This window comes from Accipiter gentilis, chromosome 10 (genome assembly GCF_929443795.1).
Source record: "Accipiter gentilis chromosome 10, bAccGen1.1, whole genome shotgun sequence".
In the NCBI taxonomy this organism is placed as follows: Eukaryota; Metazoa; Chordata; class Aves; order Accipitriformes; family Accipitridae; genus Astur; species Astur gentilis.
Genome location: NC_064889.1, coordinates 28,894,525 through 28,922,344, shown reverse-complemented (window position 1 = coordinate 28,922,344; position 27,820 = coordinate 28,894,525). Strand labels below are relative to the sequence as shown.

The window sequence follows — 27,820 nt, the reverse complement described above, 5'->3', positions numbered from 1 at the left end:
TTTCTGCTAGGCTGGGGATGCCTTGGCTGGCTTTGCCTTAGCTTAGAAGGGTTTCCTTCCTTTCCAGCTCCCCAGGGAAAGGGAAGAGGAAGGATGAAATGAGTTTCATAGGCTGGAGCAGCCAGTGTCTGTTCCCGACACCCTTATAAGCCCTGGTTCCCCTCCTGGAAGGATCCCTTCACCCCAGTCATGACAGTGTCAGTGCACACGTGGGGTATCACCTTGTCCCCTTAATCCCATGGCACCACCTCTTGCCAAGGCTTCCTGAAGCATCTTTAGGGGCTCCTAGTCATGTGGAGAGAGGTGAGGAACTCAGGTTATTTAGACATCTTGTAGCCATCCAGGTCACAACCTGTACTTCATAAGCTGGCCAGAGCCTCTCCAGTAGACTCACCTGTAAAAGGACACTGAATCATTTGGGCTGGGAAGTCAAAAAATGCTGTTGTGGTGGTCACATCTCTCTGAGTGTGCTGCTGGCTATGAAGACCACTAGACATGGCTCAGACAGGAATCAAAGCTCCTCTGGAGCAGTCAAGGAAATACCTTCTTGTCATGCCTTCCCACCTGGGAGAAGGCCAGAGACAGCATCTCTTCTGTGTCACCCCTCTCCGTCCTTCCAGCAGCTTGGCTGGGTCTAATCCAGGCTGGTGTTAGACACAGCTTTGTCCCACCACCCTGCTCATGACAAAGACATCTGGCAGGTCTCTGGGGATAACTCTCTTCTGTTGTGCCCACAGGTACAGATCCCTGGGCTCCTGGTTTCTCCCTCCACTAGCTTGTCTGCGATCTCTGTGGTGGACAGCCTGGCACTGTCTCTTTTTCAAGAGCTTGCTCAGCTGGTCAGAAGGTCACAGTGTTGCATCTGAGGACCAATGCCATCTGTGCTCTATGGAGGAAGAAGAGTTAGTTGCAATGCCTCCTGGCAATTTGGGACTTGAGTATGGCTTACTCATGCCTGGGTAAGGACTTTGCACTGGGGGGAATCTGCTATCTTTGCTGGTGCAGCATGAATAGCACATAAGAAAAGGTAAAATCTGCCCTCAAGTTTCAAGTGCTAGTCTCTGACTTTCCAAAATCAGGCATTTCACTGTGTGGGGGCATGGATAGGGACACAGAACCAAGCAGTTCCATCAAATGATGCTGCATAGCAGCATCCACATGTGCTGCAGCTGCAGTTTCAGGATGGTTAGGACTGCTGGGGCTGAGCAGAAGCAGACAGGACATCAGGAGCAGTCAGGAGCACAGGTCTTCATTTTGGCTTTGAGTAGAGCTATAAGGGACATGCTGAGACATGGACACTGCCAGGCCCAGTCTGCTGAATTAAAGGAAGAAAATACATTGAAACAGATCAGAAAGGGCCTGGTTGGACCAACGTGTCTCGTCTTTCCATCCCGTGCTGAAGGTTCCTCAGAAGAGCTCAGCTCAGGCATCCGGATACAAGCCAAATCTCTGAACTCAGTGTCCAAAAGGACTTCAGGAAACCTGACCTATCAGTCTGTCCTCTCCATAAGCCCGGCCTGGAGACATCCGTGCCCTCAGACCATCACTCTCAGAGTGGCAGGCTCAGAGCTGCAGCCGCCGGTCTTCCTCAGTGGCTGGGCAGAGCTGCTCTTCTCCCATAAGCTCCTGTCAGCTGCCACCAGTGAGATGCATCAAAGTGGGTGAGGGGGTCACTGTGGGTGGAAGGAGAAGGGACAGCTGAGTCACCTCTCAGGATGGGTGTAAATGCTCCTGGTCCCTTTGGATATATGTCACTGCCGAGACAAGATGCAAGGGCACAAACGCACAACATCGTCTCTGCTTGGATGAGTCATGAGTTGACTTTTCCAGTGCAGGCAGCAGCTCTTGGTAACATCACTGGTGCCTCTACAAGACATTTACCAGCCTCTGGGACCCCTGAGGGCCTCAGCAAGGTTCACTCTCTCCTGCTTGTTTTATTCTCTCTCTTCTGCTTTTGTGTATTTGGTCTCACAGAAAGGAAAGGAAGGCCAGCATCTGAAGATGCTGCTGCCTGTGGGGTGAGGACTCTCACGTCCAGCCCTGGTACAGAAAGCTGCTGTCTGAGGAGGTGACACGCTCCTCATGAGGCCCAGTCCTGGGGCTGAGCACTGGATCACTCCATGAAAACAAAAATAAATATATCTGTGTCCCATCGAGAAGGTGTGTGCTGGCTGGGTTAGGAGGCCCAGGCATGGCAGTAGGAAGGGTATGCCTTTTGGGATTTGTGGGAAGTTCTTCCCATGCAAGGAATCACTGCAGATCCACAGCCCCAATGTAGCTTCTTTACAAAAAGCAAGGGAAAGCTTCCCATTTACCCTTACCCCATCTCTTCTTCATCCCTCTTACCCCCCTGAGTATCTTCCCATAACCGTCAGCTCCTATCCCTAAGCCATGGTCCACTCTTTGATGTGGCTACTAAATAACCCTCCTTCTGGATGGCCAATGGGTAAGAAACCCCCTGGGTGACCCTGGGCTCCCCTATGCTGCTTCTAATCCCAGACTGGGCATCTCTGTCTTCCTTGCACCCTACAGTCCTTGGAGAAAAAACTGTGTACGTACACACCAAGTAGAGCAGAGCCCAAACCACAGTACTGTTTCATCATGACTTCAATAGGACATGAATCTGGGCTCCTGCCAAAAGTAATATGGCTCTTGGCCAATGTCAGCACTGTGGGGCTCCCAGCCCACTGCAAGGAGGTATTAATGCCAGGGCACCTACAGGCTCTGCAACCCCTTCCAACCTGCCAGGGGTCTGCTTGCCTGTGCTCAAGGCCCACCCTGGTGTGGGACAGCCATGCAACCTGGGATCAGACTGCCGGAAAAACAGATAAGGTATGAGAAGGAGCTGTGTGGAGCCTTCACTGGAGCTTCTCCTGCTTTGCTTGGAGCTGCATTTATGTTTAGGTTCTTGCCTTGCAGGTAAGCCTGTGCCCAGCCTTGTACCTGGCTGATTCTCACCTTGCCTTGCTGACCTGACTTTCTGGCTTCACCTTGGACCTGCCTCATCACTGCAGACTAGTGTGGGAATCACTGGAAACAACCATGAACCTCTCAGCTCTTGCTCACATACCACGGGGCTGCATCCTGTCAGAGAGGATATCCTCCTGCCTGCTTTGCTGTCACCTTAGCTCCTTCCCTTGAGGAGCAGCCCACTCTTGCCCCTCCGTGACAGTTATTATCCTTGCTTTACAGAATGAACATAATATAGTCATTAAAGTGTAGGCACATGGTGGCTGCATAAAGTTGCAACAGCTTTTGCTTCTCCTTGCCAGCTGAAATGCAAACTGCCACTCACCTCCCACTGCTCTGGGGATCTATTCAGAAGAACACAGGGCACATCTTGGCCCACACTGCATTTACATGTCAAGGTTTCAGAAAGAAATGAGCTCTTCTTCCACATATAGCAGCTGAGAAGCAATTATTGTCCTTGTCTCTGTAATGGAGACTTCCACTACTGTTTTTCTTCTGCATTGGCATCACACTGAGGACACTGCACAGGGTCATCTTCTGCTGATGGATAGTAACTTGCTAAGCTTCAATGGCCCAATGTGTGTCTGAGCTCAGAGGCTTGAGGGAAATAGGGTTTCCTGGATGACATCTTGCTGAGACCTGACCTAAGGTACTGTGTTTCTAATTGCATTTATTCCTATTAATTCAAGCTTGCACAGACACAAAAGGAGCATCCCCTGTTCAGACTTTGCACCAAGTGTTCCTGCCCCGAACTTGTCCTTCCTTTGCTTTCCAAACAAACAGCCAGCATCAGCCCTGGGGTGCATCTGTTTTCCTTGTCACTCACGGAAGCATAGATTTGGGGAAGGCAAGGGTTTAATTTTGCCTTCCTCACTCTCGAAGGAAGGGGTCAGGTGCCTGAGCAACCCCCAGGCATTATAAACATGGACCAACTGGACTCAGACTTTTCTGGAGGATGCATTAGCTGAATCCACTGGCTCAGGACAGGAGTAACCACTGGAGAGAAGGGAGCAAGAGCATGTGATCAATGGTGTCTTGCCTCAAAGTCTGTAAACTTATGTCATTGGGTCCTTGGTCTGTTAAAAGGTCCTCTGCAAAAGACTCTGAGCCTCACCTGAACTCACACAGTGTGTCTCCAGAGACATTTTTTGTCCTCTTGTTTTGTATTTATCATGTTAGCACTCATGATGGACAGCTAAATGCTCAGTGCAATAGCTTTGGCTGTTCATCCTTCACCTATATGCATTCTCCACACTTTCCCTAATGGCTTGAAGTGGAAGGTGAGTTTTAGTACGTAGCACATGGCTGTGCAGAGAAATTCACATCCACGTATGTGCTGGGTGTGGTGGTGGAAAATCTCTGAAGCTCTCCCAAAGCACGGTCCCCCCACCCTGTTGTGACATGCTTCTCAAATATCTCAGAGCTTAGGCTGAGTGGGAGGTCCAAATGTGAACACGAGTACTAATCCCTATTTGAGACTATATACCTGTCCCAGCCTGCTCTCCCTATCTCATGCTTTGCTGGGACACCCTTTCCTGCAACTAGAGTCCCATCTGCCAGAGAAGGCACCCCAATGGTGCCTGGGATGAAGCTGTGGGACGGAGCTGCTCTGATGTTTCCAATCCTCCCAGGAAATGAAGAGACACCTTACAATATTTGGTTATTTTTAATACTGTAAAAGGTGTCAGCAACTGTGCAGGACAGAAGAGCCAGAAAGGTATGAAACTTCACTGGAGTAACCTACGGTGGAGCCTACAATATCTGTAGGGCCCTCTGTCCTCTTTCCCTTCCCACCCTTCTGAGCCTTTGCTGGCAGAGCAGGTCATGTTGGTATATCCCTTATAGCTCTGTAAGTATAGCTGCTCACTGGCGGTTCTGCATGTCCTTCCGTTTCACCTCCATAGAGATGTCTGTGAGGTCTTGGATAAACTGCTGAATCTAGGGTGGGGAAGAGAGACGGCAGAGCTCAGAGCAGGGCTGGGAACAGGAGGCAGAGGGGAGCTTGTTGGCCCTTCTGGAGGGCAATTTCAACAACCAAACAGCAGGAGGATAAAGCATTTGCCTTGCTGGATCTGCACCACCAGAATAGGCTTTTGTGCGTGAGTCTGAGTTCAGGGCAAGAGTGAATGAAACCAAAACTCGGCCATGGGTTGATCTGCAGCTCCTGCCCCAGCCTGCCTGGCTCCCACTCCTTCTACCCCCACAGGGACCCACAAGCTGCTCCACCTCCTCAGATGAGACAGGTTTGCCTGCTGTCCTCTGCCCATTCCCCTTGCCCAAGAGAGAGCCCAGGTGAAAAGGAAGGTGTCTGCTAAGCACATTGATTTCTCTGGGCTCTCCCCTCCCTTTGGGCAGCTGAGAGTCATTACTGCTCCTCTTTCTGGGCAGGGTCTGGCTTGACTTTACCATGTTCAGTTGCCTGTGGCTGTCATCCACTGGCACGTTCAGGTTTGCTTTCAGCTGTGTGCTCATGCACTGGAAGAGGTTGAAGATGGCCATCTTGATGGTTCCCAGCTTCAGGGTTTTCTTGGCAGTCATGTTCTGGATGTCAGCCCAGCAAGTCTCCTGAGAAGAGAGGACACATGCAGCATGGGGACATGCTCCAGCAAAGATGCTGCTTCAGCACTGGAGACCCTGGCTTGGAGACCCTAACTTTCACACTCATCTGTTTTGCTAGGAGGAACCTACCCTTGCCCAGGGCTGTGCTGGAGGTCATTCACCTTGGTGTGGAAGCAGATCCAGCAACCACCACAGCTGCTCCTTGCCCCAGGAACCTCCCCATCTCTCTGCCAGCTCCTGCAGTCCTCACTCTGGCAGGTCCTCCCTGCAGGTCCCATTTGCACTCCCCACAGCACGGCTAGCTGGTACCCCAGGAGCAGCACATCTCACTGCCATCCTCCCAGACCAAGTGTTTTCCAGCTTTTCCTGATGGGACCCAACTCCTGGAGCCTGGAGTACCCAATAAGGGAATTTGACAAGCCCCTCTCACGGTGGTGCAAAGGGAGCAGAGGCCAGCAGAGCTGAGGGCATTTCTGCATACTGAGCACTGGCTACACATTGATGAACCTCATTACAGCCCAGTTTACCATCACACGGGTCACTTTTGGACTGGTGAGGAGGAAGGAAAAGGGGTGAGACCTGGTGGGCAGATGCTGTGCAAAGGATGAAAACAAATAATAAAAATCAGCAAAACCAGCTTCGCTCTGAGGCCTGAGTCATGAACAGTGGAGACCATGAGACACAGACCTTGTTTTAAGCCCTGATGTAACTGCTCCAGACTTGGTCTGTCATTCTTCATTCTACAACCCCTTGGAGAGATGCAATTAGGCATCTCCTCCAATCACAAAGGCTGCTACTGGGCCTTGCCATGACCCCATGGCTAAGGGATGAGCCATCAGCTGGTCTTGACACAGCCAGGCCCTGGAGATCTTCCCCTGCCCACCCCACATTTCCTTACCCAGGAGAGGACATCACTTTGAGCCTGGTCAAAACGTAGTTGGAGCTGCACCAGTTCATTTTTGTACTGCAGGATCTCAGCTTCTTTCTGTGTGGTGTACTGGTCCAGGAGCACCTTGGCTTGCTCAGACATTTCCTTGTGCTCTAGCTGTGCCTGCAGCAGGTCCTTGTGCATCCTCACCAGTGTCTTGTAGCGCCAAATAACTTCCTGGATCTCCTCAAACTGCAGCACAGGGCTCCTGGTGTTAGCAATCCCCTTGCCCTTCCCCCATCACAATTGCAAGTCTCGTGCTGTTTGGTACCCTGCCCTGACCAGGGACAACACCTCCCCCAGCTAGAAGATATTCCCTTCTTGACGAGGCTATTGCCCCAGTTGATTTGTGAGCATCGCCACATTCCCTGTATGATGACATCCCACTGTGCTAGTCCCAGAGCTGTCACTGACATAAGCAAGGGGAGATATTGCATCTCTTCCCCAGGTGAGCAGTGCTCTGATAAAACACAAAGCACAACTGCAAGTGTCAGTGCCATGTCACCTAGATATGGGAGGGGGGCAGCTGGGACTGCAGGAGTATGAACAATGCATGGAGTGATGCCTGGGCAACCTTGAAAGAGGGCACAGCTTTTTTGACAACTGCCTGGGTTCCCATTCCTGGGCAGCTTTTCAGTTCTCCCAAACCATCAATGTGACATGAAACAGTGACACAAAGGGGTCCCCATTCCCCTCAGCCCTGTGTTTTTCCCCCTTCTAACAGTTTTTCTTTGGTTTTCTCAAGCCTTCATCTCCTTTTCTGGTTCTCCTCCCCTAACTCCAGTCCCCTTGGCTCACATTGGTTGCAGGGAACTTGTTCCCATCCTATCTGAGGTCTCTGGGTTTGACCAAGTGTTATGATTTCCCTGGACTTGCCTTATGTCCTCTAGGTTTAACACCCACATAAGGCCTTCCTTGAGGCCATGATCTGTCTCTCTCATGTCCAAACTCACCTGTGAGATCTTCACCACATCCTCCAGGTATTTGTTGAAGATGGAGTACTTCTGCACTTTGTTGGAGAGTTTCTGGTGCTTATTTCTCAGGGCTTCCAGTTCCCTCTTAGCTCTCAAGAGCTCACTCTCCTTTTGTATCTTCCTCTCTCGCTCTTTGCTGGCTTTCTTCAGTGCTTGGATTCGCATCTTATCGTTTTCCTGGTGATGTTTCCCCCACCAACACACACACACACACACACACACATATAGAGGGAAAGGAAGGCAAGGGAAGATGGAGTTGGGTCACTCAACAGCACTGGGAGGAGATACCTTCACAGAGGAGAGACCAGTGCTGGAGTGCTCATGGGAGCATTTTCACTCCCTGTTTAACAGGGCCATCCCTCTTGCATTGACCCTTCAGTCTTGGAGACAGGCACCTGGGATGGCACTCTGATTTTCAGACCTACTGGTATCTGTCCCTGGAAGACACCCAGGTGTCAACAGTGGGGACAGGCTGAGACCCTTCTTGGGGGATGTTTGGGGCCCTCAGGAGATCACATTGGTACAGGACAAGCTCTCTCCCGCCCAAGTCCTACCAGGTCTTTCTACATCTGTGGTACAAAACCCCATACCCTGCCAGTCCTGTTCTTCACAACTCCAGGCTCAAGGGAGGCTTAGACAGATGTGGTGGCCCAAGAACGTCTCCCCAGGGGAGGGGAGGAGAGGAGGTGGTGGTGCGGCTCAGAGTCATGTCAGCTGAGCTGATCAGGGGCAGGTGTACCTTTAAAATCCTCCCAGATTTCTCCATGTAGGTTTTCAGCTGAGCCTCCTTGGCATGGAGGTCACTCCACCGGCAGGTTATGACTTTCATTCTCTCCCTGAAGGCCTGGCAGCACCAGAACAAGTGTGACATGGCTGCCTGCACCCAGAGCCAGTCACCTTCCTGCTGCTGCCCTCCAAAAAACCACAAGCCTTCCCAACCATGCCCAGCACGCTTCCATCTTTCTCACCTCTTCCTTCACCTCCAGAGCCTTTTGCATCAGTTGGGCTTGTTTCTTCTTCTCCTGGAGGCGAATAAATGGAGACAGGGAGTCCTCCTCTGTCAGTTTGAGTTTCCTGCCACAGAATTTTTCGTTAAGGTTACACACTAGGTCCAGTACCTTGGCAGGGTGTTGGGTTGCTCTGCCCTGTCACCCCACCTGGGACACAGTCTCAGATCCCATCTGGCAGCATGGCATCCCCACCCCTCTTCAGTGGGGATCCCACTGACAGAGCAAGGAGGTGTTACAGGGAGGGACAGGGCTGGGGGAGGGAGGTACAAGGGGGGACTGAAGTGTGGAGATAAGGGATGGGAGTTTGCCATGGTGGGGGAAGGAGGGATGGAGGAGACAGGAGAAGAGGATGGAGGGGATGGAGGTGGGTGGAGGAGCCCCCTCACCTGAGCAAGTGCAGGAGGTTCTGCCTGTATTGCGTGTGGAAATAGGCCAACAGGTCCTCGTCGCCCATGGTGGCCATCGCTCCAGCCACCAGCAGGGCTCAGGGGGCTCAGGTCCTCCTGGCACTGGTCCTCTTCCAGGTCAGCCCAGGAGCTGCCCTGCAAGCCTGAGGGCTTGGCGGTACGTGGGAGAGGCAGCCGGGCAGGGGATGAGCCCCTGGGTGCCCCTTGCCTCTGCTTTCCCAGGACCTTCCTTGCCTCGGTTGTGCCTGTGGCCACCGGCTGTTGGTTAGTTGGCATGGAACAGTTGCCAGGGGCAGATGGAAGATGCTCGGGTGGTTACTAGGCAACTGAAGTGGGGTGATGCCCCCACATCACTGAGGGGTCCTGACCACTGTGTCCGGGACCGGGACTCTTCAGCACTAAAGCAAAGTTGAACAAATGCAGATTTCTTTCTCTTACTCTCATTTTCTCTGTTTTCTCCTCTGCTAAAAATCAGCCCTTGTGTCCTGTGACCTCTGCTGTCTTGGGCAAGGTATTTCAGCATCTCTGACATCCACATCCCACTGTCTCAGAGTTCAGGGCAGGAGCTTGCTCCTTCTCTCCCAAAACACCAGATGAAAAGACAGTTAAACTGAGGCACATCCTCAGGGATGCTTGATCACTCTACTGCCCATGGTTCCCTCTCTGTGTGAGACTGAGGTCTACCATTCACTAAAATTAACTGATTTTTTTAAAATTTATTTTTTCCCTAGAACAAGGCATTTGAACAAGGTCCATTGCCCAGAATAAAGTGGTGGTATTCATGGGCTGGTTGGGGGGAAACCTACAGATGATGATGACCTTGGGGTCTGCTCCTTCCACAGGTGATTTCACCCCCTGATGTTTGCTTCTGTCAGTCTCTGGCTTCTTCACTGACAACATACAAGAGCATTTCTGTGAGCTACTGAAGCTGAAGCACCCCTGGCTTGGTGGAAAAGGGTATGACTCTCTGGAGGGAGAAGTATTCATGTCTGTTACAACCCTAACTTGCATCAGGGAAATTGTTTTCAGGCAAACGTCACCCCCTTGCTCATTATAAACCAGTAGGAGCTAGGGAAAGTCTGCCAGATCCATCTGACACTTTAAACAGCAAGAAGATGTATGGCCCAGGAAAGGACCATTTATTATATAAGAGATGCCTCATTTAGAGACAAATGACCCAAGGCAAAGCAGTGAATATGCCTGGCTTTTCTTACTGAGGTTCAAATCAGTCCCGTCAGTGACAGGTGAATTTCCCTCTGTACATCCCGAGGTTATCATGGGGCTGTTCCCATCCTGACAGGTCAGGCAGATTAAACCTGGTCTTCTGGAGCAGTTTCTGGACGTTGTCAGGGACAAGTCTTGCCTGGGAGTGGGGCTTGTGCCTGCCTGTGAGGTGAGGGGGCTCAGCCCTTCCTCCAGCAGGCAGGGTTCCTCTCTGGAAAAGTCCTGCCGACCCTTGCATCCCCTTGCCTGGAGGAGCTGCTGGTCCCCAGCAGAGCATGGAAACCCATGGGATGAGCAACCAGGAAGGTCTCAGCGCATCTAATTTCAAGTACTTGCTGCAGAGCTGGGAGTTGGGGCAGACTCTCTCTGGGAAGCAACAGTTACCGGCTCTTTCACACAAGCAGAGCTGCGGAGCTGTGTGTGTCCTTGTCCTCCCCTGGCTGAACTGTGCTGTCTGAAATGAAAAAACCCTACAATTTTGGGGAGAGCAGTCTGAGGCAGGTGCTGGGCACCAGGATCAGCACATCAAGCAATTAAAGTTCATTATCATTATGAATAATTGGAGACAGACATTTCCAAGGGGAAGCACTGGCTGACTTCCCAGTCTGACTGAGAATTCCCCATTATGTGCCATTTTGTCACACAAATGACAGATGGGCTCCAGGGAGCAACTGATGTAATCAGTTACCTTCCTGCTTGTTAGGCACATATAACACCGAGGGGCTGCCCCTGTCCCTTTGGCTTCATGGTATTTCATTGTTCCTGAGGAGCTGCTGCCCTTCCACAGCAAGGATAGAAAGTGCAGCCCATATTAAAATCCCTGGGGTTTTACCTTCCCCCATAGATAGCTGTGGGATTCTCACTTTCCAAGCTGAACACTCTGAGCAAAGCTACTTCTGCCTGCAAGCTTATGAATGAAGGAGAAGTCACCACTGGGTTTTATTTTATTGAACAGTAGAAGTTTTGGCTGAGTCCAAGGAGGGTCAATCAAATGCTAGAGGGCTCAAGGGAGTTTCGGGGATCTCCCAATACTCTTGTGCCCAGGGAAAGCCCCTTCCTGTGCATCCTTTTTGCCGTGGGCTGGCAGTGGGGAGCTGTAGGCTTAGCACAGCAGACAGCCAAGCTCAAATTTCTTGTGTTACTCTCAGCCTTTCTTGTGTGGCATCCCACAGACTAGCCATCACAAGTGTTATCTCATGGATTCCCTCTGCTCCTGCCTCCACCTCCCCTGTTTCAGCAGACAGCAGAGCTGCTTGGATTGGAGATCTTTGTGTGCCCCATCTGTACAGCACCTTGTGACATTCTCTCTTTGTCAATGCACGATGACTAGCATAAAATACGTGCACTGCAGCAAACCAGTCTGATGCCACTGTCTGAGGCCAGGAGTCCCCAAAACTTTATTCAGAGGGGTCATCTTCAGTGTGACAGTGAGCTGGCTGAGCACAGGACTGTTAAGTCCAGAAGATGTGGTGGTGTTGCCAGGGTACCAGTGATGCCTGGTAGGGTGTTGGGAAGGTGCTCTGGAGAGTGTCTCCCATGGACTCACCTTGATGGGTTTCCCATGTGGTACATGGGGCTGAGCTTCTCCTGGGACAACCCCAGGAGAAGCCTGGACAGGATGGCTGGGTCTGTCTGGGTACATTACTGGGGATCCCTGGTCTGCCGTTGTTTTCTGAGTTCCTCCATGTTTGCACTGATGAAGCTTGTATGTGTTCATAGCTTTCTGTGGCGGTCCCCAACATGGCTGGGCCAGGGTATCACTCAAAGTTCCCTCCCACCAGTGTTTCTCTGGACTCTTTCACCTTTGCGAGTATCATCCCTTTCACATATTATCCAACAGTCATATCCAGCGTCTATACCAGAAAAATTAGTAAGGAATCAAAAGGGGGACTAGCACCAAACAGCCACTGTCCTGGGGACATAGGAACAACCTAAGCTATGAAAGGTGATCTCAGCCCTCGTGGTTGGTAGGGGAAGAGGAGGCGAAAGCAGTGCTTGGAGGAGGAAGGTTTGGGATGGAGGGAGAGGAAATGCTGTGATGGGTGGAGAGAGGAAGACATGGGTGACCAAGTGGGTCTGAAAATACACCTTGTGTGTATTTTCCCCTGAAGGTGAAAAGTCTGTTAGCTGGCCTAACACAGAGACCTGAATTTTAAGTATGCAGTGACATGCAGGTACCCACCATGCAGCACCACGGTGCCCTGGGCATCTACACTGACTCCCTCCTCTGTCTTGTAGCATCCTCATCCCCGCAGGACCGGTGAACCCAGCCCATGAATCATCCAAACCCACCTGCTCTCCTGGCTCTTGTCTGCTCCGAAATCAACAGACCCTGTCAGCAGACCTGCTTCCAGGAGTGCTGGACCCTCCTGGGCTGGTGTCCAGTGGATGGGAAATTCTGAGCTGGGATTTGGTCCTTTGCCCACCTGGAGGGAAGCTGAGCAGGACGAGATCAGACTCTGCATTTCACAGCATTGGTGAAAGTGCTTGCAGACAGCTTTTTTCTTTTTTTTTAATGTTCCTAATCACCATTTGCCACTTTTATCCTCACACCGAGGTTTTATCTTCTACAAACGCTTTCCTCCTCAATACACTATGCATTAAAAGAGTTTCTTCCTATTATGCTCTCCATAGCAACTGCATCAGCTTGCCATGAATAAAGTACCTCTGACTTGACATCCCTTATTAGAATACAGAAAATGCCATTTCTGAGTCATAGCTACCCAGGAGAAACCTTTTCTGTTCAACCTTTAGGTACATCCCCCACCTTTTTATTCTTTGAAGGAAACTGCATTATTTATTTTTTTTCTTTTAAATCTCCTGTGCTTTTGAAGCCCCTGGAGTTGAAGGCTGATGGAAAGCTGACACAGACTTTCCATTCTGGCCTTCAGAAGCAGCCAGCGCAGTACAAAACGCCCTTGGTGACAGCTGATTCCTCTAAATCACATTGGGCTCTGTATTGGCATGAGTTTGAATGGCCAAATCTCTTCCCGGCATCTTTCCTCAGTCCTTAGGTCCCCAAAGGACAGGTTTAAGGGAGGAGATGAGCTTCTGTCCAGGGAGAGCGTGATGCCATACCTTGGTGGGCACAGACAGCATGGGGATGTTAAAACACAGTATCTTCATTGAGTGCCCAGGGCTTCTTGGAGTTGGGGAACAGTTCCTATGTGGAACTGGGACCGTCTGGAGCCGAGGGAAGGTCCCTGCCCTGCTCCACGAGTCTGTCCAGCCTGAGATACCTCCCAGATTGCCAAAGCACTTGAATTTTCTCTGGGACAGTGCGGACACGGCCCAGGAGAGGGAGCACTTATTAAACAAGTGTGCAGTCCCAGATGCAGTCTCAGTCCTGCCTGTTTCCTTGCCCTGGTATAACTCCAGGCAGCCTTTCTGGTGGCGGGCGCATACCCTTCTTCTGCCTTGTTCCCATCCCAGCCTGTCCCTTCGGTGGGAATGCAGCTGATGCTGATGGCAACGCAGGATAAATGTGCTGATGTGTAAGGAGGAAGGGGTGAGGGAGCCTGAGTCACTGCTGGGTGCCCCCCCCCCCCCCCCCCGCCACCTTCCCTCTGAGTCATCCAGCACAGCAAGATTTCGGCTTAACTCCCAGAAAGCCAAGGCTGTTGGAGATGCCCATCTCCTCTGAGAACCTCAGCACCTCTTGGGCAGGCTGGACTCTGCTCTGTGGAGTGGATGTCTTCCCTATCCCAGGGTTCCCTGACAGGGATTTGTCCCAACATCTGTACCTGCACCCCAATCCAAAGGGTCCTTCAGGGTGCACCTCCCACGTCGTGGCTTGGGGGAGGAAGAGGCTCAGGTTTGGGGGCTGATGCAAGAAGCAGCAGGAGAAGGAGCTAAGAAGTGGTTTCCAAACACCAGACTCTCCACCTATTTGCAAACTAGCACACGCTTAAATTCACTTAGTCATTTCCTGAGAGACAGCATGGGCTAATGGGAAGGCACAGGGCAGCTCTGCTCTGCCACCAGCCGTGCAGCCACAGGAAATCCTTGCCTGCTTCTGCCTCTGCCATCCAGGTCAGAACCTTTTTGCCCTGTAGCCTCAGCTTCCAGCATTTGCCCTGGCCCCAGACTTGCTCTTGGGGCTCCTGCAGGGCAGTCACAGCCTATTGCTTACTCCAAGTGCAGGTGAACATGCTGAAGACGAGAGTGAGTAGGGAGGACCACCCTTACCAGCATTGTGGTGTCATTTCAGGAAATTTCCCTGTTACGTGAAGGTTTCACTGTCAGTCCCTGTGTGTTTATATAGGGACTTCTAAAGCCTGACATCCTGGAGCCATGGGATTATGTGAGTCTCTTCAATCTCCATTAAACGGAAGTTTCCAGTTAAAGAACAACCCCTTGAAAACTCATCATCCCAAAGGCAAGTGTATAAGTAGCTAGGATGCAGTATTTTGTGTTTGACTTTTTGCCTAGTTTTTTCATTCTGTAAGACCTGAATCACACAAGCCTAGGGGTTAGCCATCCCCCAAAACCATGGTTACACCATCAGTTTTGCAGTGCCTCCTGAAATCCCACTTCACCGTGTGACTTTGAGCCGAGCTGCCTGCTCTTCCTGCCTGTGTCAGTGGGAGAGGTTGGTTTTGGCTTCCCTGGCTGCTACGGTGGGTTTCTGTGTGCATCAGGCTCCACTATCAGAGCAGTAACTTGTACAATTTCTTTCTTGCAATAAGCTATCTCTGTTCTCACTTAGCTGGGTTGCAAAAAGGAAGTAGACTGGTGAGCCCACTAATAAAATCAGTGTGTAGGCTTTGTTGGAAAGGGTTATTCCACACCTCCCCAATACCCCTGGTGCTTCAGCTGTTTGTTCCCATGCTGGTGTGGTTCAGCCTGTTTAGAAGTAGGGTGCCTGCACGTGGCAGTGAAGCAAGGAGATGGTGAGTATTTGCTGCCAGCTCTCAGTGCAAGAGAACAGCAGCCTGGATATTTGGGCGAATAAGAGAAAAAGGGAATACTCTTTCCGATTGGAGAAGATCAATTCAACACAGGTATCAAGGGATGTTTCCATTTTAAGACCTCATTTGTTGAGCAAATCTTTATTACAAGTAAAAGAGATCAAAAAGGAGAGTTTGCTCTTTCTTGCACAGTGGTCCATGAATCAACAAATAAGGATGATGCAGCAGGAATAAGGAGCAAACGATGACTCAGTGTCCAGACATCCCCATGGCAGCAGCAGTCATTGGACCATGTTAAAATGGGCTCATTCATTTGCTGTGCAATGGGAAGGATGCAATAGCTGGAGGAGGAGGGGTGGGTCTGCTTCCAGCCTTCAAATGTTGCCTGTTCTCCAGCTTTAAGAGCTGGTCCCCAGGCCCTGACATCTGGACACACAGGTCCCTGTCTGGACACAAAAGCAAAGCAGCAGCAGACATTTATTTTTCTCAGGAATAGTTTGCTTCCCCTTTTTCACAGCCTAAACTGCTCAAAAAATGCATTCCCAGACAATAGTGAAGGCTCACAGGTCTGCACCAAGGCAGGTGCAACTACGCCTTCCCAAGGGTTTTGGGGCAGCAAACTGCCCTTAGCCTGTTTCGGTTCAAGCTGGGATCTGGATTGTGTCTGCAGAGAGCACATTTAAGGATCATTATCCAAATTCGTGGTAGATGTGTTGAATGGAGAAGTCTCCAATGCAGTCGGGCCATCCCAGACTCCCATTGTAGCTGGTGAGAAGGATAAGCACTCCCAGGGTATAACACATCTAATCCCTTAAGGCTGAATGAACTTCTGGAAGCTCCTGCTTCTCTCCATGGACTATCCAGGGCACCTGCCATGACCAGCTCACTTAGACACATCCAATTTGACCACCTTGAGCATCCTTGACAGGCCTTGCAGCCCCTCACTTGGCTGGGGACCTGCCTAATCACTGGATTGAGCCCGGTCCCCCAAATTCTCCCTGGGATTGACCTGTAAACAAGAGGTCTAAGGATGAGGAGATGAAGTCTGCCTGGCTGGAGCTGTGTACTGCAGGGGGGGAGGATACCCTGATGGTGTGGGTAGACTTCATGGCTAGCCTTGCTGGAAGCAGGTCACTACATGTGCCCAGACATCAGTCCTTGCCAGAAGTAGATGCTGAGATTCATATTTTGGCGATGAGCTCTGCTAAGGATGCAAGAGTAGATTTTCATGCTCCAGTTGGACTTCCTCAGCCTTAAGAAAATGACCCCTTCCAAGAAGCCATTTGAAACCTTGTGTGCATGGAACAGGCTCCTCGAGGTGACCGGCCCCTCAGTTCAGGCACGGAAGTTTAACCCATCTCTGAAGAGCCCTCAGCAAAATCCTGCAAGCTGCCCTAAAGCTGGCCTGCCTCCAGCTTAGTGTCCTCTCCAAGAGCTGATGGAGGCTTGGTCCTCGGTGGCAGCATTCAGGCTAAGGGGCTGGGGATGTGGGAGTAGCCCAGGCAGTCAGAATTCAGACCTCAATTACAGCAGTGCAGTGTTTACTGTACACGCACTTCTAGGACCTCTCTCCTGGTTGGGTTTTAGCAATTGCTCTCTCATGGCTCTGGATTTTCATCTGACAGGAACAGGCAGGGGTGCCATAAGCCCCAAACCATCTGAGTTCATCTTTTGTGGTGCAAATGATCTCAAATGCAGAAGCATCAAATGAATGGTTGTTTCCCAGGGAAGGTCTGGCAAGCACAGCCAGCCTTGTGGCAACATCAGGAAGGCACTGAAGACATCAAGGTGAAAAGAAAGTGCCTCCTTTTTCATCTCATATTTTTATTTTTTTTTTTCTGGGGTGAGGCAAGTCCTAGGTTGTGGCACCAGTCTGAAGCTGTTCTCATACTGCCCAGCCTGGGGACAGAGATGGTGACCTGATCCCCAGCTCCAGAGATACCCACCTTAAATAAATCCCCCCAGCTCCAGCACTCATCCGGTTTCCAGCGCACCAGAGTTTTTTGCAGATAATGAGCTTCCTGCACTCGCATCAGTTGAAGCTGCCTCATCTGCCATGGCTGCTGGAAAGGTCTTGCCCTCCCTTTCTTCCCCATCAAAGGTTTGATTTCAGCTCAACAGAAGCTCAAATGCACAGCAGGATAATTGCAAAGCTGGAGGTCTTCAGATTTCTTGGGCTGGATTCAGCTCTCTGGTAACCAAGAGGAGCTCAAAGCCCTTTTCCAAGCACTCAGTCCTGGTTTAGTTCTTGCTCTTAGGCTTTCAAAACACTCTTGCCAAGCCTGGTGGCACCAGACCCCACATGCGACTCCACTGAGCCCATCAGAGGAGACCTGGGCAGAGATGGCACCATGGTGGTGAACACCAGGGAGATGGCAGAGCTGCTGGGCAGGAGGAGAAACAGAATCCTGGTATGGTCAGCTCCAGGGACCATAACAGAGGGATATCTGGATGTCTCCGCTGTGACCATGGCTCCTGAAGAGGACCAGACCTGAGAAATGTGAAGTCCCTGTGGGGGAGCTCAAATCAGCGAGGCCAAAGAGCATGGATGAAGTCCAAGGCTGCTCAGTTACGCTCCTTGCACCAGGCAGTGGCCATCTCACCCCGCAGCTGGGGCAGAGCCTCCCAACCCTCAGTGCTGCAGCAATGACCAGGCTCAGAAGCAATATGAGCTCTGGCCTTTGTCTTGAATCGCATCACCTAATCACAGATGTGGTGGGCAGGATATTTCCACCAGCTGAGAGGCTCTGTTGGCACTCCCAGTTGCTGAGGAGGGAATATTTTTGCATGCAGCTGGGGCTTTTCTGAGTGCTGACGCACCAGACATCACGATCAGCCGGCAATGCCATTTCCATGGTATTGCCTCATCGTGAGTTACAGCCCTGCGTAGGTCTGACTCCATCCTACCATGCGGGATGTGACTTCAGGTGAAGACTGATGCAATGAGACAGGAGCTGCTCACAGGCTGGGATCACCTCTGCAAAGGGGATGCTCAGGTGTTTGTTACCCCCTGGGAGACCAGGCTTTTCACCACGAAGCCCTGCAACAGTGCAGAAGCCTTCTCAAGTCCTTTCCTACTACTCCGCAGTGGTGCACCAGATCCTTCCTCACTCCTAGACATCAACAAATCTTGCTGAAATCAGCACTTAGTGAACAACAGGATTAGACCTGCCCAGGTCTAGATTTGCCCAGTTTGCCCAGTTTGGGCACTGCAGACTCCTCTTTAGCCTGTGACTTGCACAGCAACCCCCAACACCCACACACAAAGCCTGGACCGGCTCTGGCCCTGCTGCCTTCCCCATACCGTGTTCATGCAGCCAATATCTCCTCTAGACCTGCATTTCACACCCTGAGTGCTTGCAACCCCATAAAGCCCAAATCCACTGATGTTACTCATGCATTAGAACCATACCACCTTCATCAGGAGGGAAAATACAGTCCAGAAATCCAGGAGAGATCCTCAACAACCTCTTTTGAACCACTCCTGCAGTCTGACAGTCACCCGGGGGGGCTGGATTTTGATGAATGTGTTAAGCTGCCATAATCCGTGCGTGCCTCCTGGAGACATAGCCTGGTCCCTCGTCCCCAGCTGCTCATTCCTAGACCTTCACACCCCCAGTGCTGGCACAAGTGTTTGGGTAGCCCTGTCCTGGCTCAGTTCAAAGAACCAACTGCCTGGAAAACATGGCCAACATCAAAGACCCATTCAAGAGCCCATGGAGCACTTGTGCCAGGAAAGGGAGGGGTGTTTGAGAAGCGGAGCAGTGTGTGGGGAAGGGGAGGACATGGCTTGTCTCCTGGTGGCAGTGTTTTACACTGATTCCTGCAGCCTGAATAAGACTTCCCCCAAGCAGGGCTGATGCTGGGGCTGTGGTCCGCTTTGGAGATGCAGAGCAGCCAAAGTGTTGATACACCTCAGAGCATCACTTCTTCCTTTCCATCAGGCCATCAGTCCTGTGAAAAGAGGACATGAGGCTTATTTGGTGTGAATTGATTGTATTAGTGTTTATAAACTATTTAATAATTCACCCTGATTTGGTCCAATATCTGATGATGGGTTGATAATCTCTCCCCTTTTCCTGGCCAGGTTTGTTCCTCTCCGCCCCGTCTTCCTGTTCTATGCAGCATCCCATGAGTCCTTCCAGACCCCCACCCTGAACACATTCTATGCATCTACAGGCTCCTTTATCCCACCTCTTCTGTTCTGGCCTGTTTTCTCACCTCCCATTTCATTAACTATCTGATCACATCTGGATTTTTATGAAGATTAAAGCTAAAAAAAGAAACCACCAAACTCTTCTGCATTGCCTGCATCCTTCTCTGTTTGCTCTTCTTTCCCACTGAGCAGCGAGCTGAAGCTCTTCTTCATCTTCCTGCCTGCAGATGCTCTTCGTTCTGCCTGTGGTGCCCCTGCACACACCAGCCTCAGCTTTCCTATCAACTTCCACTCACCCATGTTATCCCTCCAGGTTCAGCCTTGCTCATGTGCTCTTCTTCTCTTCAATGTTCCAGTGTTCGAGGCCTTGTGCAGCCCTCCTGCTCCTCTCCTGGCGGGTCCTGTGTTTCTCTGTGCTGCAAATATTTCCCATGGAGCTGAGATAGAGTCCTGCTCGGGACCTACCAGCTTTCCTGCTGTCCTTGCTCTCAAAGATCCCCTGCCAGGAAGGTCCCTGTGGGCTGATGCCTGCTTTTTTCATTGACATCCATATCCTATGGCTTTTGTTCTTATGTTTTGAATCCTCATGTTCCAGCTGCGCTACCCCTGAAATTTGCATTTGTACCTTTTCCCTGAGCAACCCGTACTTGAAGCTGAAAATGAGTGAAGAGCTCTGATTTAAATGTGACATCTCTTTGTTTTCCACTAAAGGAAGCCTCATCCACACACTCTCACTCTCTGCAGGGTGCAGCACAGCCGGTGCAGAGGACAGGGGAAAGCTGTGTGCCTCCAGCTCCTCGCCACACATCCAGAAAAATGAGGAGGTGATGCCATCCCCAGGCTCTGGGAGAAATAGCAAAAGGTTTGAACAGCGAGAAGGAGATGAGCAGCCGGAGCACACACCCAGGGATGGTGGGCACCTGGGCATAAGGAACCAGTGCTGGTTTCCACGGCTGTCTTCTCCATCATACAGCCCTGGGTCTCAGCATCCCACAGCATCTCATACACTCTCTGCAGAGCTGCCAAGTGTCCTTCAGGAAGACTGGCTGGTCTGCCGGGACAGGCAGCTCCTCTTACACTGGCTGCTCCAGGCTTGTGCCCTCCCAGCAGACACTGGTGTGTCACTGGAAGTTGCCAAAACCCTCCATAGGTCTGTGAGACTGTGCAGAGCCTCGGAGGACAGGTCTTGAGTTCAAGCTGGCAGGCTGCATGCTGAGGCATGACCTGGAGGACTTTGTCCTGCCCTGAAGATGGAGAGGGAAAGTGGCCTGATGGACAGTGGTCCATGGAGCCCAGGGGAAACACCGCTGCCCAGGCTGAGCCAGATGATGGGTTTTGCACACAGATCTGTGGTCTCGGAGCCCATCAGGGAAGAATGCGTCCCAGATTAGACAATTTGGATTTTTTTTAACTGGTGTGAACTGGGCTCTGAGCCTGATGGATGGAGCTCATCTGAGGGGGTCACTGGGCACGGGTGTCTCTACCTTTCTTTAATGGAGCTGAGGAAACTGTGGGCAGAGCAGGACGCTGGTTTGGTGTAGGGCTACAGGCCCCCCTACCCTCCTGTCCCCTTCCTTCCCTTCCTCCACTTCTCAAGTCCCCAGACCTTGCGGTCCCTACCCAGGGACCTTGGCAATGAGGTGGCTAGCCTCCCCCTGGGATTTGGGATTTGGGTGGGCTGGGGCCAACCCTCTAAACAGGACTCTGCTCCACAGGTACTGGGGGTCTGACTTCTCCAGTTATTGGCAGGTACAGCCAATAACTCCCACTACAATATCCCTTCACCAGCTAGTAAAGACCCCACTGGAGTGTTTAAAGGGGGAAGGACCTCCAGGGCGAGGGTGGTGTGGGGTGTTCCTCCTGTTTAAAGACAGGTGGACCAGTCTTTTCCTCAGAGCAAGTGTACAGCTGGAAGTCTATTAACGCAGTTTTATGGGAGCTCACACTGAGTGCTCAGTTTAATTAGCTGGCAGTATTGCTAATGATCTCCGCTGCAATGAGCTGTGCTGGGAAATGCACAGCGTTGAGGGCTTCAGGGAAGCAGGTCTGATGGCAGGGCATGGTCCCTCTCCAGACAGGCTGTCTCCCCTTGCACAGAGCTTCTCCTTCCACCTGCAGAGCTGCAGACATACCTGGCCCTCCCAGGCTCTGTCAGGACTCTCCTATTTGTCTCTCCTCCACCTCACTCATCTCTTGAGATCCTGCAGCAAGCGGCTCCAGTCCTCAAATAGTCTGGGAGGACCTTCCCCGTTTGCTGGCCCTGCTGTACCACCCACCAACAAGACCAGGGATTTCCAGGATGGTCCAAAGTGGACTAGGACTTGGCTGGGGCAGAGTAGAAGTGGGAGTGACTGTTGTCCCTCGGTTTGCCCCTGCCTGTGCTGGACTGTGGGCTCATGACTCTGGGACCTCAACCTGGCAAGCCTGTAGGCCACAGAGAGCAGTGACTCTCCCAAAAGGTCAGATGCTGGGGACAGTGTCACCAAACAGCTGGCATCCACCAAGCACTTCACACATCTCATTTGCTCCCCATTTCCACCCCAGGTCTCCATGGCTGGGACCAAAGATTCCATCAGATCCTGGGGTGAAAACTTGGCTGGCTTAGTTTTAAAATAGCATTGCTGGTCTTAGGTTCACAGGCTGCTCCTTTCTTGCCTCCAAATTCACACTTACCCTCTGGTTAGCAGAGCACCACTTCTCCCCAAAAGCCAGCTTCTTATCATAAAGATATCTGGAAAAACAACAAGGTTCATTTGGGCCAACTGGTTTGTGCTGCTGCCTCTGGAAAGGAAAGATGACAGAAAAGCTGAGAAAGCCCCAGAAGCAATGACGTGGCATATCTGATACTGGCTGGTGCACAGCCCCCCTTACTCTCCCTCCCCATGGCCCCCAAGCCCTGGGGCCTCTGAAATGAGCAGTCCCTAGGCTCCCAGGGAGGGGGTGAAGGTGCCCAAGTCTGAATCCTGGGGACAGGAGGACAGGGAAGGAGGGATGCTCAGGGAGGGTGCCCATCCCTGCTGAGCATCCCCTGGGCAGAGAAAGAAACTGCAACAAGTCTTTGGCAACTGCCCTGGTGATTGACAAACCCCCTGCCCATCATCTTGGGATGCTGTATGACTTTGTATAGCTTGTCTGGGCTCTGTGGTGTGTTCCATACTCATTTCAGCTTGATCAGGGATTGGGGTCCCATGGGGCTAGAGCTGCAAGGATGCAGAGCCTTCACTGGCAGCTGCCTCTGCATTTCTGATCCCTACACACATAAATAAACCAAGAGCCATGCTCAAAGCCTCTGGTCAGGGGCTCCCCACGTCTTCTTGGCTCCTTCCCTCCTCAGCAGCTCTCCACTGGGAGGATGGATGTGTCTGTGAGATGCGAGCGCTTGAAATCCTGCCCAAAACCAAAACATTTCTCATGTTAGGGAGCCAAAAGAGGCAAAATGGCCAGTGCTAATCCTGAGACAGACAGAACAGGCAAGGTTGGGGGCGAAATCCAGCCTGGATGGTGTGCCAGAGGCCATGTGGATGCAGGTGGTCTGGAGGAAGCTGGGAGGGGGAACCAGTGCTTGGTCAATGTCCAGTGTCCCATCTCCCATCTCCCCCAGGTGCATCCTCTCCATCACAGATGCTTTGTGCAGGAGCTGCTCTGGTCCAAGCTGGCCTCGCGACAGTGGGGTTTGGGGTGTCTGTGACTCCCACCCCGTGAAAAGCAAGGGCTGAGGTGGTATCCCAACTGCTGCCTGTGCTGGGGAAAGGCAAACAGGTCAGGTTGAACCAGGGGTAGGTGAGGGTAGTGATGGGGGATGAATGTGCTTCAACCACCCCCCAGAGCTGCTGCCACCACCCTGGGGGAGGGGGTGCTTCCCCCCTGCCACCAGGTGGGCACCAGGCAGGGACGAGCCTACAACCCACCAAGTCTTGCTATGGTCTCTCTGGGGTGGCATCTGAAGGCTGCAAGGAGTGTAGGACTATATATGGCCCTGGGTCACTTTATGCAGGTGCTTTTCTGTGGGACCCACTGCCCACTGTGCCACCCTCCCACTGTGAGGGGACCTAGGGAAGCCCTCCAAGCACCCAGGGATGTGTCTGTGCTGCTCAGGGAAGCAAGGAGTGCAAGGAGGTGTCATCCCCCAGCTTCCACAGAGTTCAGCATGTCCCCTGAATCACAACAAGGAAATTCAAACTATGCACAGGGCACAAGAGTTCAGAACAAGCCCAAGTCCCCAGCTGGCCATAAAAGTCTGGCCAAGATGAGGCAATGCAAAAACTAAACATTCAGGCAAGCAATTCATCCCAAGGAGCACAACAGCTCTTGGAGATGCTCTCAGCTCACTTCTGCTTCCCTGATGAGCTGCAGTCTGGGGGCAGCCCATGATGGATCTCTATAGGGTCCTGCATGGGAACTTTGGCTCCTGGGGTGGTGCAGGCTGCTGAGATCCCTCTGTACCCCACAGCACTTGCTGGTCAAGGCTAGGATAGAGCCAAGGGAAGCGTAGGGGTCTGACCCTGATCTGCTGAGCTCTGGAAGAGCCAGATGCTGAAATGCTGCCAGCATTTTGCCCTCTAACCAAGACCAGAACATATGGAGAGCCCTGAGCTGATGCTGCCCCTATATCCCCCTGGATTTCAATCCACAGGGTTGCTGGAGGGCCTATAGAGGATATATTCCCAGGATACAGGGATAGAGGTTGCCCAGGGAAAGTGTCCAGGTGAGGACAAGCAGGTGAGCTGGCTGGAGTCAGCTTCAGGGCAGAGAACGGGCAGCACGAGGTGCCCCCATGCTTCTCGCCCTGCTGCTGCCTGCTGAGCAGTTTTCTCCCTGTCCTGCCTCTCCCTGCTGTCTCTCTCCCACCTCTTTGCCTTTCTTTCTGTTGAGATCTTTTCTAGCTGCTTGGGATTGCCCCGGGCTTGGGGACTCTCCCTTCCCCTAAAACTGTGCAGTTGTGTGCAATCCGCAGCAGCAGGTGCAATGGGTGGAGTGGAGCTGGCAGAGTCCCGATGCCATGCTGGACCCTTCCCCAGGGCCTGCAATCCTGATCCTCGTGGAAAGTCCCTGCCACCCACCAATTCCCCTTCTTATTTACGTACAGCTGCTGCTCACAAATGGGCTTCCCGGGATGGAAACCTCTGGTAGCTTTTCGGGGTGGAAAAGCGTGTGAAAACCTGCCACGATGGGCTGCCTGTGAGGCAAATGCCTGTTTCTCCAAGGCTCATTCACTCCCTGGCTCACCACCCAGATCACTTGCAGCAGGAGAGAAGGGCTCTGCCTTGGCCGCAGGAGCCCTGGGCTGGATGGTTGCTGACCGCTCCCTGTGGAGCAAAGCTGTTCCCACGGCTCCTGCCTGGCCATGGGCACCAGGGTCTGGGGCACATCTGAAGCCAGAGCTCAGCCTGAACATCATGATGACCCATGGTGGAGCAGGAGGAACAACTCTGTGCATCCATGGCTCAGCTGTGCCCATTGGGTCTCCTCCATCCTCCCATTTGTGGCTGTTCCCTCTATGGGATGAAGGCCCTCATGAGGAGCAAGAGGGAGCGCAGAGAGCTTGGCAGACCCCTCTTCCCAAGCTGAGGAGCAGGGATAGGCATTGGGGCTCAGCAACCCAGCACAAGATCCCCCAAGCCTTCTGAATCCTTCAAACAAGCCTGCAAAGCTGGCCAAGAAAGGACTTGCCTAGGAACAAAGGGCAGATGAGTGTGGTTCATGCCTCACCCTGCCTTTAAATGGGGAAGCGAGACCTGCCCGGTGCTGCTGCCCGTGGTTTCCTGGCAGCTGGTTCATGCATCGGGCTGCCTGCCTGCCTGCGGGCACACGGCTGGGCTCGCAGGTCACCCGGCGTGCAGCTCTGCAGAGCAACCTTCGGCCACCCCGGGAGGCTGTGCGCATACCGGGGTGGGACCTCGCACACGCAGAAGTTGCAGGAAAGCAAGCCAACCCTTCCCTGAGTATGTGGGTTGCCAGGGCCCATCTGGGAGGTCAAAAGCAGAAGGAGCCTGGGAATTCAGAAGAATGTGTTTGTTGTTTGATTTTTCAGTAACATGTTCTGGGTTGTGGCTAAATCCTGTTTGCAAGGTGCTGAGCCTGTTGCGAGAGCTGGGAGCAACCTGCGCATGGAGGCAGGCAGGGGAAAACCCACAGCATGTTCCTGTATCTCCTGGGCAGGCAGCTCTGTGCCCCTCCTGCTTGGCAGTGCTGTGTAGTGGGGCTGGGGACAGACCCAGGAGCCCCAGGGCATGCGGTCCCAGCAAGTCTCTTTGCACACTGGGGAACAGACCCACAGCAGGAGCAGAGCCCATTCCTACCTGAGACATCTCCCCAGCATCACCTCTGGGATAGGGTGAAGCACGCTGGAGCCTGAGCTCCTGAGGTCACACTTCCAGCAAACTCCCACTCAGTTTGGGACCCATCTGGAGGCACGGGAACTCCCTCTCCAATTTTCAGAGGGTGCTGAGCCAAAGCACCTGCAAAACCAGCCCTGCTGGGGCTGGGATCCTGCACCGAGAGCCCTGCTGCTCCCAGGTGAGTGGGAGCAAGAGGAGCCGGAAGGCTAATATGTTTTTAAGTGGGGATGTCACTTATAAGCCTGAATCAGTGCTCTCACTTCCCTGTGTACCCCAGTAGTGACATTTTCACTGCACGTTTTTTGGAAGGGGCCAAAGCAGGGGTGCAAGGCCCATGTGGGAAGGCAGCCAGGCTGCTGGGCTGGTCCCAGTCATGTGTCGCAGGGTCCCAGGGAGGAGGACTGCCCTGCCCAGCCTTGTCCCGCAACCTTGTCCCACAGCCAGAGGCACGTGGCACCGCCATCCCATTGCTGGTGTCCTGGTGGGACAGCCAAAGCGAACCACCCTCCATTTGCTGCCGAGAGGCATCTCTGCAGGGCACAGAGGAGTCCCTGTATGGCCATGGCTTCATCACAGCACATCTCAGCCTCAACGGGGCTATGTGATGTGATGGAGTGGGGAGATGACCTACATTCAAGATGGGGCTGCTGTGGTCCTCCCTGCACAGCAGCCATGAGTCCAAGGAGGGTTGCAAGGAGCTGAGAGCTGGAGAGGGCAAGGGCTTCCCCAGGAACAGGAATTGTACATTTCTCCAAAGGGGTCTCCAGGGTCACTCATTGCATAAGAGCTGCTTTAGCCAAGTCACCCTCAATACAGACACCCACCAGGCCAGGACACCTACCTCTGCTGGGACACTCAGCTGCCTAAATCCCTGGTCTATTTTGGAGATGGTCAGATATTCACAGCCACCATGCTCCCCAGGTTGGGACAGCTAGGCACTGTCAGGGCACGCTGGCTGCCACAGCCCCAGCAAGCCGAGGAACAGTGTGGTGTCTGTCCTGCCTGCTCACCTCTCAAATTCCCCACGACAAATGGCTGGGTTTGCTTTTGCAGCTGGCTTTTCCCAAGGGACACCCATCGCGGAGTGCTGGATCCTTGCTCAGGCTGCAGCTCAGGGAGCAGGGCAGCCCCAAGGCTCACGTGCCACGTGTGCCCACAACCCCTCTGCCCCATCATGCAGAAAATCTCCTGGGGAAAAGACTCAGGGAGCGGCCGCTTCTTAGAAACTGTTCAGGGCCCTGTTCCTCTCTTTCCTCGATCTGCCAGAATTCTTGCAATAAATCAGAGGATTTTCCCAGCACAGCACTCCCGCTGCCAGACCACAGCGCTCTGCTTGTGCTTTTGTCTCTCGTTCCCAATTACTTCCCTCCTGTTTGCTTCTCTGTGGCCTTTGCTCTGAAGCTAGCCCCTCTTTTGTCGGGGATGCGTCAGCAGTGCTCTCTCAGAGCCCTGGTCCCCACATCTCCCATCACTGCGTGTGCATTTGCACGGCTGAGGGTGGGAAATGCAGGTGGGGGCTGAAGCTGTGCCCACCGGGATAGAAGCCTGGCTCCGAGTAAGCATTTCCAGGAACAGTGGCTAAATTGTCCAGTTTTGGCTTCAATCCCCACAAGTTTTTCACCTCCTCTGGTTTTGAGGCATTCGGGGCATCCTCCACGTCCAGCCCGGCGTGCCTGACAGCACCAGGGCAGGGTGCCGGGGCTCTGCTCCCACTGCCAGGCAGCGCTTCTCCAGGCAGGATGGCTGGCAGGCAGGGAGAGCTAGAGGTCATTGAGGCTGTCCCACAGCTTGGTAGGCAAATGAATGATTTGGGGTACCATCCCTGCCTCCCTCCATCTTCACCCACACAGCATCCAAGCAGAGGTTGCAGCTCGACAGCTCCAGATGCACAGCACAGGTCGACAGCTGTCCTGGAGCCAGTGGTCCCCTCCCTGGTGGGAAGGACCACAAGGAGTGTGTGTCACCCCGGAACACCAAGGGACAGAGCAGTCTGTGCTGCAGGGTCCTGGATGCCCTGCAGAGTCAGAGGGCCACAAGGACAGGCTTCTCAACCACAGCTTGAAACTGTCCACCAGGTACCCAACATGCCTCCTCTGGGACTGCTGGAGGGCATTCGCCCTGCTCTGAATCCTGTGTCCTCCTGGGGTCTAGAGAAACCAGGCATGGAGAGGTGGGGGGGCTGTCCCTGTTGACACCTGCGTCCACTAGTAACAAGACAGTCTTCCCTGTGGTCCCCAGACCAGCCTGGCCTACTGGTTAGCTGCTCTTGACTGGGGCTGGACAGGGCTGAGAGAGCATTTCTGTTCCGTGCAGACCGATTCACTTGTTCAGTCTGCAGGGAGGG

The 27,820-nt window shown here is 52.7% G+C and overlaps 1 protein-coding gene across 1 annotated transcript; it reads right to left on the bottom strand.

Moving 5' to 3' along the window:
• Positions 1 to 4,833: 4,833 nt before the first annotated feature.
• On the bottom strand, positions 4,834 to 27,247 carry CCDC42 (coiled-coil domain containing 42). The gene is made up of 8 exons (XM_049812600.1): positions 27,010 to 27,247; positions 8,828 to 8,924; positions 8,400 to 8,505; positions 8,171 to 8,275; positions 7,411 to 7,608; positions 6,428 to 6,649; positions 5,377 to 5,535; positions 4,834 to 4,908 (listed from the first exon to the last, which is right to left on the bottom strand). Exons 1-8 carry the CDS (start codon positions 27,245 to 27,247, stop codon positions 4,834 to 4,836), a joined length of 1,200 nt encoding a protein of 399 aa, XP_049668557.1.
• Positions 27,248 to 27,820: the final 573 nt, after the last annotated feature.